This window comes from Equus caballus, chromosome 31 (assembly GCF_041296265.1).
Source record: "Equus caballus isolate H_3958 breed thoroughbred chromosome 31, TB-T2T, whole genome shotgun sequence".
Lineage (NCBI taxonomy): Eukaryota > Metazoa > Chordata > Mammalia > Perissodactyla > Equidae > Equus > Equus caballus.
The window spans coordinates 17,631,620-17,645,594 of record NC_091714.1 but is presented as its reverse complement, the minus strand read 5'-3'; the positions used below and the strand labels follow the sequence as shown (position 1 = coordinate 17,645,594).

At 38.8% G+C, this 13,975-nt stretch overlaps 1 protein-coding gene across 2 annotated transcripts in view; it reads left to right on the top strand.

The window, feature by feature from the left end:
• Window positions 1-8,200, top strand: part of UST (uronyl 2-sulfotransferase) — a 350,080-nt gene extending 341,880 nt beyond the window's left edge. Inside the window, exons 8-9 of one of the 2 annotated variants that reach the window (XM_023632884.2) lie at window positions 1,864-1,952; window positions 6,683-8,200. In XM_023632884.2, coding sequence (XP_023488652.1) covers window positions 1,864-1,952; window positions 6,683-6,721 — 128 coding nt within the window. In that variant the 3' untranslated portion in view covers window positions 6,722-8,200. Of the gene's footprint in view, window positions 1-1,814; window positions 1,953-6,682 lie in introns of both variants that reach the window. The other variant, XM_070256415.1, reaches the window with a different exon arrangement.
• Window positions 8,201-13,975: the final 5,775 nt, after the last annotated feature.

Here is a 13,975-nt window from a genome sequence, read left to right as displayed (position 1 = left end):
GAAGGGAGGTTAACCCCCAGCAGGGCTGGCCAGCAAGGCCAGGGAGGCCGCCAAGCTGTGACACACCTGGAGAACACAGCAGCCACAGACCATGGCTCAGAAGCAAAAGCATCCGAGAGCTGGAGCCCCCAGAGGGGAGAACCACTCCCAGAGCCAAGCTGGGGACACCCACCAAGGACAAACCAACTCAAGTCATGTGCTCCCAGTGTGGGGATGGGCTGCTCCGCTGCGGGTCTTCCGACTTCTGGCCAGACACCGCTCTGGTCTCTTTTCCACCAACACACAGCACCATCTTGAATCACAATGGTGAAAGGTGTGTGACAGAATCTGATCCACACATTCCTTTCCAATAAGAAGTATCTCTCAGGTCAAACCCCAGCTTCTTCGGAAGTGTTCAAAGATGTTGAACACAATTTTTCCATTACCTGGCAGCTCCTGGTGACAAGCGGATACTTGGTGTTTGCTGAATCACTGGCCCATTGAAGAGAATCCTGGGGCGGGGGGGGGGGGGGGGGGGGGGGTGTGTTGTTTTTTTGCATTTTTTTATGGTGGTAAAATACACACAACATAAAATTTACCGTGTTAAACATTTTTAAGGGCACAGTGCAGTGGCATTAAGTACATTCACATTGTCGTGCCACCATCACCACCATCCATCTCTAGAACTCCTTTCATTTTGCAGAACTGAAACTCTGTAGCCATCAAACAACAACTCCGCATTCCCTGCTCCCCACCCCTGACACCCTGCTCCTTTCTGCCTCTATGGGTGTGACTACTCCAGGTACCTCATGTCAGAGGAATCAGACAGTACCCGCGGATGCCTTGACTTAGCACAGTAAGTAAACCTAGTGGTTTTTAGGAGTTAATGCAGCTTCCACATGTGTGTGAGCCTGGGAAACAGGGTAAATACGAAGCACACTTGGCCAGAGAGGTATCACAGTGGAGCGTGATGAACTGGAAGCTGAGCCAGGCTGCCAATCTGAAGCCGCAGTCCTGTGTCACAGGCCATGTGATTTGAGACAATTCACTTAAACTCTCCGTGCCTGGGCTTCCTCACACATAAAATGGAAATAATGACAGTGCATATTTATGGGGCTATTGTGAGGATCAATGAGTTAATATATGTAAAACACAACAATGCCCGGCACATAGTCAGCACTGGACACATATTAATATCATTTAAAAGAAGGGCATACATGGACATGTGTTTAAATGTAAAATTATAAAGTCTGCATTCTCACGAGACACTTCAAGGTTTTGAACTGATGATTACGAGGAAGGCAAAAATGTCTACTCTCAAAAAGAATACCTTATATTCATTTGGAAATTTAAACAGGAATTTTCTATTTGAGACAGAGAAAGAAAAATGTGTTCAATCCAGCGGCCCTCAATCTTAAGAAAAGATGAGATCTAAAAGTATTCTGGGAAGGTTTACAATAGACGTGCCCCAAACTGCCACCTGACAGACACCGCAACCAGAGGCTGAGTAAAGCGCGTCCCTTTCAAGAAATGGAAAGAAAACTTAAGACATTTGGTGATGAGGCAAAATATCTTAATATTGCTAATGTTCAAAGGTCAAGATTTGGAGATCTGATGAACAGAGAACTCTCAAAGAGAGAAAAAGAAATCTTCTATTGTTGCCTATTTATGGAAAAAATGTCCCCGTTATCGAACAGTGTTGACTGTTTATCTTAGAAAAGCTGATTTTATGGGTTCTAAAAAAACCAAAGAGATCATTTTGAGTGTAGATTTTGCAAAAGAAATTTCTTGTCCGTGTATTAACTTTCTCCACCCAGTTTTCTTTTTCTCCTCAGAGGTCATCATTGTGGCTTTGTGGCTTAACTTTGCAAATACATGTTCCAGAGTCCTGTCGTCTGCTCTCCCAGGACTTTTGCAGCAAAGCCATGCTGTCCCCAGGCTTGGGCCCCGTGATGGCCTCCCAGAACTGCCAGGTGAGATTGGTTTATCACTTCGTCTGGTCAGAGATTGGCTTTTTCTCCCCACCCCTTCTATGAGTTTGGCACTCAGCGAGCTTTGGGCTAGACCAAAATCGAAACAGCCTAATGTGGTTTACTGGGGAGCCCTTGAGAGGGTCATTTGAGTCAGGCCATGGGTTTAAGAGTGGAACAGCCAGAGGTCAAGTCCCTGCTCCCATTCCGAGTCTGAAATCAAGTGGTTCTTCACTTCCAGTCGCTCTGTCAGGACAAAGAATTAAATTGCTTTAACCCTACAGAGGTTGTTTCAGAAATACAGCTTTCTGTTTAGAGAGAATACTCATAATTCTCTCTTCCCTCAAGCTTTTACATGGCCCCTTTTGTGCCGCATACCCAATGAGAGTCCTGTCTTAAAGGGCTTTTCTGAACTGTTTAGTCAGGAAACTCATGGAATGCACTCTGACAAGTGAAGCCCACATTTCCCTATTTACTGAGGCTCTTTGTTTTCCTGTATCAAACATCGCACGTCTTACCCATCTGCCAATAAAGATTCAAGACTTCAGTCGCAGGGAAAGGAAAGGGGAACTTGTGGAAATTAGTGGAATCCCAGTAAAAGGGGAACTATTTCATTAACTTTATTTTTAAAAGTAGATTTTCAAGAGTACTAGAAAATTCCCCCAGTTGTTTCATTAGCAAGAAAACACAGTATGTGTCAGGATATGAAAACAGGAAAGGGGGGAGTGAGCAGCCACTGTTTGATCATCTCAATCAAGGGGAAATTTGTCTGAGGTAAACAGTTCTCAGAAATAGCAATGATTTCATGAATTTCATTTTTTAAATGGTTGTGGTATTGTCCAGGTCAGGCCTAGACTAAAAGTCCACGCTCTTCAGGGCTATGAAAGCCAGTGTGAGTCATGGACTATCTTAGAACTTGAAAGAATTAACTTGGGACCCAAAATGGTGATGATTTTACTATCAAGGAGTAACAGAAAGAATCATGTCTAGTTTCTAGGGATTGGAAAAACAAAAACCAGGCAGAATTAGATACCTGACAATAACAGCATGGAGATGGATTGGGAGGTAGTTGTAGGTAAGACATATGGACATACTTGGATTATTCAAAAGGATAAGATATTAACACTAGATTGTTAATGAGATATTCATGATAAAATTTCGAGGGGAGCCACTAAAAACCTAGAAATAGAGTGCATAACTTCCAGACTGGTTGAGGGGAAAAAAGCAATATAGAGAAGGAAGTTTATTTCATAAATTAATATAACCGTTATATTCCTGATATAAAAAAGATTGAAAATTACTGAACTAAACATTCAATTTAAGAACTTAACTATGAAAAACACAATAGGATCCACCCAAAGAGAAAAGGAAAAAGGAAATAATAAAGACAAGAGTAGAAATTAATGAAATAGGAAAAATAAAAACAATAAAGAGGATCAAGATGCCAAAGGTCGGGTCTTTAAAAAAATTAATAAATGGACAAGCTTCTAGCAAAACTGATCAAGAAAAGAGACAGAAGGTATAAACAAACAATAGGACTGAGAAAAAAAGGAACCAAACCACAGATGTAGTAGAGATTATAAATATAAAAAAGAATATTATGAAGAAATTTATTAAAATAAATTGAAAATTTAGATAAAATGGACAAACTCCTAAAAAATATAAATTACCAAAAATGACTCAAGCAGTAATAGAAATCTGAATGGTTTGATAACTATTAACAATTAAATGAATAGTTTAAAATCTTCCCACAATAAAACTCCAAACCTAGATGGTTTTGCAGGTGAGTTCTCCCAAAATTCAGGAATAGATACTTCCAATTTTACCAATCTCTTTCAGAAAGCATAAAAAGAGGAAACATTACTTTAAATTATTTTACAAAATTAGTGTAATTCTTTTTCAAAACCCAGGGGTAAAAAAGACCTCAGATATGAAAATAGAGGCAAAAACCCTAAAGAAAATATTGGTAGACTGAATTCTATGTAATGTGTATGACAGCATGATCAAGTTATTCTGGGGATACAACGTTAGTTCAAACTCAGAAAATTTATTAATATAATTGCCATAACATATTAAAGGGAGGAGAGAATATGATCACCTTAATAGATCCAGAGAAATCATTCAATGAAATTCAATATGCAGCAGATAAGCAAGGAAAAGAAAAGGAAGAGATGAGGATTGGAAATGAAGAAACAACATTATTATTATATGGAGATCATCTGATTGCATAGCAAATATGAAAAAACTTACAGACAATTATTAACATTAGAGCTTCTAGCAAGGTTACTAGATATAACACCAATTTGTAAGAATCAATTGTGCTCTCTATAACATAACAAACATTGAGTTTTAAATTTTAGAAAGATACCATTTACAATATGAAGAAATATATACACCTAGGAATAAATCCAAAAGAATATGCAATACCTTTCTGCAAGCAAAACCTATAAATGTATATTAAAAGAGATTCAAAAATGCCTAAATATGGGGCTGGCCCTGTGGCCGAGTGGTTAAGTTCGCACACTCCGCTGCAGGTGGCCCAGTGTTTCGCTGGTTTGAATCCTGGGCGCGGACATGGCACTGCTCATCAAACCACGCTGAGGCGGCATCCCACATGCCACAACTAGAAGGACCCACAACGAAGAATATACAACTATGTACCAGGGGGCTTTGGGGAGAAAAGGAAAAGATAAAATCTTTAAAAAAAAATAAATAAATAAAAATGCCTAAATAAATGGAGGGACATACTAACTTCATAGATCAGAAGGCTCCATTTTGCAAAGATGTCAGTTCTTACAAAGTTCATTTGTAGATTTAATGAAATTGCAATCAAAATCCCCAAATGATTTTTCTTGGAAGTTGACAAACTAATTCTAAAATTTATGTGAAAGGTCAAAGAGCCTCTTGTGGTCAAAACACCCCTGAAGAAGATAAAGAAGGTAGGCGGACTTCCTCAGCCTGACAGAAGGGCCCACCACAGTGCTGTAGTAATTAAGACGGTGTGGTCTATCTTAATAGGATAGACAAACAGACCAATGGGACAGGCTAACAGGCCAGACCTAGAGCCACAAACGTGTAAACTTTGATATTTATTAGAAGTAGCGTTATGGAGGAAAGCTTGGACTATTTGCAAAGAGTGTGGGACTCTTAGCTACCTCCATAAGAACCCATATTGGATCTCTACCTCATAATTTACTCAAAAGTTACTTCTTGAGGAATCAAGGATTTAAATTTAAAATTTAAATTAAAAGCAAAATTTTAAAACTTTAAAAGTGTGTATTCTTAGGAAATACGCACTTCAGTATTTAGGGATCATGATTTCTTTACCTTACCTTTAAGTGTTTCAAGAGAGAAAGAGAAAAAAAGTGAGAGAATGCAAAAGGAAACAGAGGTAAAATGTAAACAATATGGGAATCTGGGTATAGGATATACTGCTCTTCTCTGTACTATTTTTATTCTTTCAAATTATCTATAAGCTTGAAGCCATTTGAAAATAAACTTGGTTTTTTTCCTACAAAAACTTTTTAGAAGAGAATATAGGAGAACCTCTTTACCACCTCACGGTACAGAAGCCACTCTTAGACACAATTCAAAGGATGAAAATCATAAAATATTGACAAAATAAATTAGATTAAAATAATTTCTGTTCATTAAAAGATACCATAAAGAGGGTGAAAAATACATGCCATCAACTGGGAGAAGATATTTGCTATACGTGAAACTGACAAAGGATTAGGATCATGAATACATAAAGAATTCCTATGATAGAGTTCTTTATATATTCAAAAAACATATTTACATTTATATACCTTCCTATGTGCTAAGCTCTATTAAAAAAATAATCAACAACCCAATGGAAAAATAGGCCAAAAAAATGAACATGTATTTCACAAAGGAAGGGAACCAAATATTAATAAATACTCGAAGATTTGTAATCAAAGAAGTGCAAATTAAAACCTCAATGAGACATAATTTCAAACCCACATAATTGGCAAATATTAAAAATCTTGACATGTTGTGTTCGTAGAGACATGGAACCACAGAATGCTTCATATGCTGTAGGACAGTGGAAATCAGTACAACCTTCGACATCATCTATAAAAGTTAACCCATCAGTGGCACTTCTAGATACTTATAGACACGAGCAAAATTCCTGCACATGTACACCGGGAGACAAGTATAAGATTATTTACAACAGTGTTGTTTGTAATAAATAAAAAGACTGAAAACAACCTGAAATTTCCATTCGACAGCAGAATGGATAAATAAAATGTCATCTAGTCATGGAATGAAATACCTAATAGCAGCATGAATGAGTCTCGATAATGTTGGGCGGGGGGGGGAGTCCTGAAAAATAAATTGGTCAAGAAAAGATGAGATTTGGAAAAATGAGGAGTGAGTTTAGACAAAGACACAGCAAAGGACAGTGCAGTCACAAAGACAAGGAACAGCACGATCTATTCAGGAACTGCAAATCATAACGCCGCCCACATCACGTTTCCCTACTGCGGAGTTCTGGTCCACATGAATTCGCTCCCGGATACCTTTTTATGAACCTCGAGAAATTCCGTAGAAGTGAATTTCTTCTTAGAATAGTTGCAGAAGGAGAAAAGTGAGTTTAGAAAGCGAATAAAAGAGGTAAGTGGTTAGGAAAGAAATAGAGATGTTTATGATAATTCCTCTTAGTAAGTCAGATGGGGAAATTAAATCGTGTGCTTCTGCCTGCTCTCCAGTGGCATCTCCAAGGAGGAAAAGAGCCAAGGAGAACGTAAGACGCTTCACTCTGAAGACTACAAAGACCCAATGAAGACTACGCTAACTTGGATACTGGAAAAGGATTTTAAAAGTTAAAGACAGCTAAATTAAGGTTTTCCCTGAGCTTTTTCCATCTCAAGCACTTAAGTTACTCTGTCTCTGAGATCACAGTGGGACGATCAATTGAATTTTTAAAAGTCAGAGAGCTTTTGTGTCCAGAAAGAAAGACTTTCTGTAGCAGGGCTTAAAATTAGTATTCAATTTATTGAAGCCACAAATTAAGAATCTTAGTTTTTATAGACGTTTAAATTCAGCTTGCTAATTTGTTTCTTTTACTCTTGGAAATATAGCAATTGTCCAAAAATAAGAAGAGCCATTTTTACATTCCTTGATTCATGTTTAAATTAATTCATAAATTAAAGGATTAAATTATTTTCTCTTAAATAACTAACCAAATTTTCTCGAACATTTCATACTACAGTTAAGTATGTAATACCTCTATACTTAATACGTCTTGTCAAATGACTAAGTAAATTTAACAAATTTAACAAGCACATTCTTTCCTAACACTTAATCAACTATTGTGACTCTCATAAATTTTAAAATAGAGTAAAGCCAATGATTCTAATCTCACATATCTTAAAGTCAGATCAAGCATACTCAAAGTAGCATAGTAATGACAAAATCTATTACATTCAATGATCCCTACAAATGCATACCTGACATAACAATGTCAATATTACATTAATCTTTTTATCCTGGATTTACAAACTTATCCAGTGAAGACGAGCGTTAGCGCCTCTGGCTGGCTGCAGCAACTAGGGTGGAGCCCATTTATAAATCTTGCCATTGGACGAGCCCGGACGAAATTGCAGAGCCACAGGCCAACAAGAGGAGCCCTGGTTTAACCTTAGCCTCCGAGGGCTTGCCCAATCACTTCCTGAAATACTTGCATAATATTTTTCTGCACACCCACATGCCCCTCCAAATCCTTGCCCCATCCAGATTGCAACTTTTTTTTTTTTACCCAACAATATATCTTGCAGATTGTTCAGCTCAGTTTATTTTTTTTAAACTTTATTGGATCCATTTTATTTTATTTATTTATTTATTTATGAGGAAGACTGGCCCTGAGCTAACATCTGTGCCCATCTTCCTCTACTTTATATGTGGGACGTCTGCCACAGCATGGCTTGCCAAGCGGTGCCATGTCTGCACCCGGGATCCGAACCGGCGAAGCCCGGGCCGCCGAAGTGGAATGTGTGAACTTAACCACTGCGCCACCGGGCCAGCCCCCAGCTCAGTTTATAAAGAACTTCCTCAATCTTTTTAATGACTGCATTGATTCACTGTATGGATATGTATGCCATAATTTTATGTATACCAATGATGCAAGATAAAGCCTTGGACATATGTAATTTCTTGTTTGCTTGTTTTTTCCAGCCGTATTGAGTTGTGGTTGACAAATAAAAATTGTAGATATTTAAGGTGTATAACGTGATGTTTTGTTATATGTATACATTGTGAATTGATTACCACAATCAAGCCAATTAACATATCCATCACCTCACATAGTTACCATTGTGTGTGTGTGTGGTGAAAACACTTGCCATCTACTCTTAGTGGATTTCAAGGATACCTTACATCGTTAGTAACTATAGTCACCAATGCTGTAAATTAAGTTTCCAGAACTTACTCATTTTACTACCGAAAGTTTGTACTCTTTCACCAGTATCAAATAGCAACAATTTTATGTCTTTTCATTTGTGAAATTCTGCATCCTCTTCATACTTTACTTTGTCATCTGTTTTATCATTTCTACGATCATTTATTTACACATAACAAACCCAGAGAGGGGAGAAATGAATGCTCTGAATCGTAAATTCAGAAGGGCGTCGGGCACTTGGTTAGCAGATGAGCCAGAGGCAAACATCATTCTTCGAATGTGAAGTATTTACAATAAAGACAAAAGAATTTACAAACACCATGAAACTGTGGGTGAGGGAGTTTCCCAGTTGTTTCTGACCAGCAGGAGTTGGCAAATAAAAATTACGTCAGTGCTCATGTCGTAGTCATTGGGGCCGCCATAACAAAACACCGGGTGGCTTGAACAACAGAAATTCATTTCTCACAGTTCTGGAGACTGGCAAGTCCAAGGTCAAGCTGCTGGCACATGCAGGGTCTGGTGACGGCTGGCTTCCTGACGTGTACGCAGCCACCTTCCTGCTGTGTCCTCACTAACCAAGAGAGATCATCTCTCTCGTGTCTTTTCCTGTAAGGGCGCTAATTCCAGCATGAAGGCTCCATCCTCATCACCTAATTACCTCTCCAAGGCCCCACCTCCAAATACCATCACACTGGGAATTAGGCCTCAGCATCTGAATTTTAGAGGGATACCAACGTTCAGTCAATAGCAGCCCATTATAACTAGCTTAAGATGTATAAAATGTCACTGCTTTTGTCTCTATCTAGTATCGACCTCACCAGGGGGCACACAGATGCTGTTAGAGTAAAGTAGTAATCTCAATATAATTTGTTATTGCCCCTACCTGCTAGTGTAAAACCTTGGGGCCCTCTCAAATATTTTTTGGGGTCCCCCACAAATGTCTCACCTGCTTTCATAAACAAATTCACCTGCCCCTGGCTTGATTGAGACCCCAGAACTGTAGTCTTCAGTTGTGTTTCATATACGCTCAGGTGGACACAGGTGACACTCTGCAAGAAGGCTCTGGTGTGACATGGCCGAAATTCCTCTGGGTATAGACTTTGGAGAAATAGTGAAATGCTTCTTTCAGCTTTTCTTTTAGCTCCTAAGGGATCCAGCCAAGATGAGGCCTTCCCAAGAAACCAGACATCACCCACTAGAGTATTTGAATTTTGGAAGAAGACAGAGAAGCGACAGCTTCTGCCGTGTCCTTGCCCTGTCCCTTGGATCTTTTCTCCCCAAACGATCACATCATCCTCTCCTCATCCACACTTTGCCATTCCAAAATAAAAGTGAAAAACAAAAACAAAACAGAGACACTCCAGTCTCCGCAGAGTCTCGTCTTAACGCCAGTATGGACATTATCCAGGGAGCAAGGAGGGGAGCTGACATCCCTCAAAAAGTGGGTCTCAGCTGCCCACACCCAGGTTCATAGTCTTCCCTGCACAGACACCTGCTCAGGAAAATGTGAATACAAGAAAACCTTGCTCTTCCTATTTCAACCTTGGACTATGTAACAAGTACTTTTCAGCCCGTGCCAGGTGAAAAATCACACCAATCCAGATAGTATGCACTTTATTACAACTCTGTTCCCACTGGGGTAGCAGGAACAGCTAATATTATTGTTTCAAATATATTGAAGCCAGGTTTTTGGGGTTATTTTTTGTTAGCACGAGCCAATAAGACCAACTAGCTCCTTTTATATCCTCCAAAACAATTGGGGCTTGTTTGTTTTTTTCTTTTTTGTGTTTCTAAACCTCAACTGACTCATTTGATGGGAATAAATTCACATGTCAGCATGTAGTCTGACCAACGTGACCTATCCACAGGAAAAAGAGAAGATAGCATTTTCAAATTAAGGTATATTCAGTTACACATTCTCGTTTTAATTTCTCCTTATTCTTTAAGATTTATTGACCAGCACCAGGCCATATAAGCAAAGAGGCTGTGCCTGAGATTGCCAGGTAGCAAGATTGATCAGCATCAGTCCCAATGTCTGAGGTGGGGTAATTTCGGTCACAAGAAACAGAACCCATTTCAGTTAGTTTGAGTAAAGGGGGACTTATTGCAAGAAGAGAGGAGCTTCGTGAAGCTTGAAAATGTATACCTAGGCAATCCAGATCTGTCGGTAACTAAATGCTTGCCTGCTTTGTCTCTTTTGCCCCCTTGCACAGCCCCACCTCGATGGTCTCCCACCTCTATTTCTCTCTGTGCCTTGGCTCCATCCTCTGACTTTTCTTGGCAGACTGGCTCTTTCTGTTTCCTCACCAGTACTCATGGCACTCATGGCCCCAAAAGGCTGCTCTAGTCCAATCTTCTAGTTGAAGGAACATTCGTGAAACAACAGAGTTTCTTTGTCTCTTAAGTCAAATTTTTGTGATTTATATGTGTGTTCTTCAGGTTGAGCCAGAGGCCCCAGATCAACCCGTTATAAAAATAGTTGCCAATCCCACTCTTCCAGCAAAGCCTGGGAAGATCCTTGTAAGAATAAGGATGGTCTTTGCAGGCCTCCTAAACATATTTACCATGCTTCTTGCATTCACACTGAGTCTCTTAGCAAATCCAACTCTAGTCCAACTCTCCGTCTTAGGGAATTTGTACATTATGCTTGATTTTGCATAGAGATGGGACTAATAATCCCAAGGTTCCAGTGTCTGATGTTTCTTTTTGGAAGAAAAGTAAGTCAGGAGTATTATTACAGTATTTTTCGATATATCAGTAGAGGTGCCATTTATTTTTAACCAAAAATATGTTAATTAAGAGCATGCAAATAATCCCTTGACTTTAGGAATTATACTTCAAAGAATGTATACTAAGGAAATAACCATAACAGTGCAGGGAAAGTTATGGAGAAAAGTGCTCATTAGAGACGTGTATAACCGGAAAATGAAAAAAAGCCACATATCTACCAACAGGAATTTCAATGACAAATTTATGTTCCATGCATATGATCAGCTATCACGAGCTTTTAGAAATCAACTTTTTGAAGAGTATTTACTAACATGGGACAATGTTCATAATATACTAAAGAAAAAAGCAAAATACAAAATTATATGTATGCTTCTAATATTACCTTAAATTATTTGCATATAATATAATGCATTTAAAGAAGATGAGAAAGAAATGAATCAAAATTTTAACAATGATTATTTCTGAATGGTGGGGATGTGGGTGATTTTTATTTTCTTCTTGATTGTTGACTTATTTTCTTAATTGCCTAAGATGGATGTATATTTTTTTGTTGTTTTTTGGGGAAGATTAGCCCTGAGCTAACTACTGCCAATCCTCCTATTTTTGCTGAGGAAGACTGGCCCTGAGCTGACATCCGTGCCCATCTTCCTCCACTTTATATGTGGGATGCCTACCACAACACAGCTTGCTAAGCAGTGCCATGTCCGAATGGATGATCCTAACCGGCAAACCCCCGGGGCCGCTGAAGTGGAACGTGCGCACTTAACCACTGGGCTGGCCTCTGATGTATACTGTTTTTATAACACATAATATGGTTAAAATACATATTCTATTGGCCTTGTTGCCTGAATTTTCTGTTTGGCTGCTTCAGTCTTCCACCAAACAGCAGTAGGTTCAAGAAAATGAGCACTTAAAGGGAAAAGAGAGAAAAAAGAATATACTAGCGAGTTACCATGAAACACAACCAGAGTTTGCTTTTATTTTTCAGGTCATCTTTTGTTCTTGCAAGAAGGGCCCCATGGAAGTCAGCAATTTTCATGGAACTGACATCTAGCGGTAGCTGTTTATTTTCTTTTTCTTTATTATGAACTCCAAATACCCCACCCTAATGTTTGTGATCACCAATAGTCAGTTGTGCATTTCTGCTTCCACTGATACAAAGGGGTGCTGATAGGGTTTGTGAAAAAGTTTCTTCCATAGTTTTGTTTCTATGAATGGTTAAGTTTATTATTACAGTAGAGTGTTGACAAGCATGGCAGAGACTAAAACTATAGCTCCTTTTTGAAATAAAATATTCAGCATTTTAACTGGCTGAAGATTTATTTGGCAGTAATTTCTTGGTTAAAATTCCCTGAGGTTTGTTTATATGGCTATCTTGGTTCTTTATTTTAAGTATATCAGCATTTTTCCACAGCTTCAAGCTATTCTCATCTCAGCATGAAGGAAGTTAATAGGTTGCACAGAAGCTCATTATTTTAAATCCAGTAAAAACATAATTGGCTAAAGAAGCAACGATACTAATGCCATCCCTTCTGGGACACTGAAGGACCAATGAGGATGGCCACAAACTCAAACTAATCATGGCAATCAGGACCACTGGTCTGGGTGATCAAAGGGATGGGCTCAGCCACACTCAGTTCCAAATAATCTACAAACACTGCCTGTGAATATGGAATGAGGACACTTGGAATTTTTTCTAATGTGTCAAAACTTCAAAAAATTTCTTTAAGAAGCCTAAAAGGATTGTAGTTCCATTTAAGGTGGTTTCCCACCTAGATTATACACATCCCAGTGGCACTGCCTTTCTTCAAAACATCTGTGGAATTCCCGTTTGGAATGGCTCTCAGATATGGTTTATGAAGTGCATCAGAAAATCAGTCTCATTAGTTTCTAACCACATACAAATGAGATTAAAATGTTGTGTTATTCAACTTATTTACCACAGTGGCCTCCAGATGCCTTTCGCATTTTCTAAATAGCAGAGCCTCTCACAAAACCAAGGTTTGCCACCAATAAATCCGTCAAAACCACATGCCTTGGTCTAAGACAGGAATTCCAATAAGAGAATTCCAAAAGGGATTAGAATAATGGCCCAATCACTGGAATAAGTGTGTAGCCTTCCAACCTAACAACTCTGAATCAGGCATTTGGATCTGTAAGATGAGGCACACTTTAATTAAAAAGAATAAGTCCTAACATTTTTTCATTCAATTAGTAGTGAATGAGTGCCAGGCACCGTTCCAGGAGGTGCAGCCTCAAACATACACTAGGTTTAGCCCTTGCTCTGTGGCAGCACCAGTCTAGAGAGAACCAATCTGAAGACGTGATCTACAATGCTATTTTAGAATTATGCTAACTTGAACTATCTCAGTCAGAAAGATATGTATAGGATAGGATGCTTCAAAAGTTGGAAAGTGAGGGGGAAATTTTTGAAGTCTTTTCCTTTGGTTGTTTTTTTTCTGTGCAGGACTTTGAAGCAAAGTAGAGAAGTGCATTTATATTCAGCTAAATTTAATTTGAATGCCTAGATAGCCTCTGAGAATTTAGGAGGGTACCTAAGCTAGAATATACAATCAAAGGTACCTACCTGCCTCACAGTGGTTGTTAGGAAATAAAGGACTAAAACCCTAAAATGCTGTTTATTTAAAGGATCTTTGCCATCGTCTATAGCGGCAGCAACATTCTCTACCGGTTGAGGGATGAACCAGGTTTTATTCCTTTGGGAAAAAGGCAAAAATAATTCAGGAAGGTCAAAGTTAATTTGGTTTAAGTTAACAGTCGTAATTTAGACAACAGGAATGATGCAAAGATATGAGGGTACAGAAATGAATGTTCTGGCAAGCTTTCTTCACTTGCAAGGAACTCATCCAAGTTC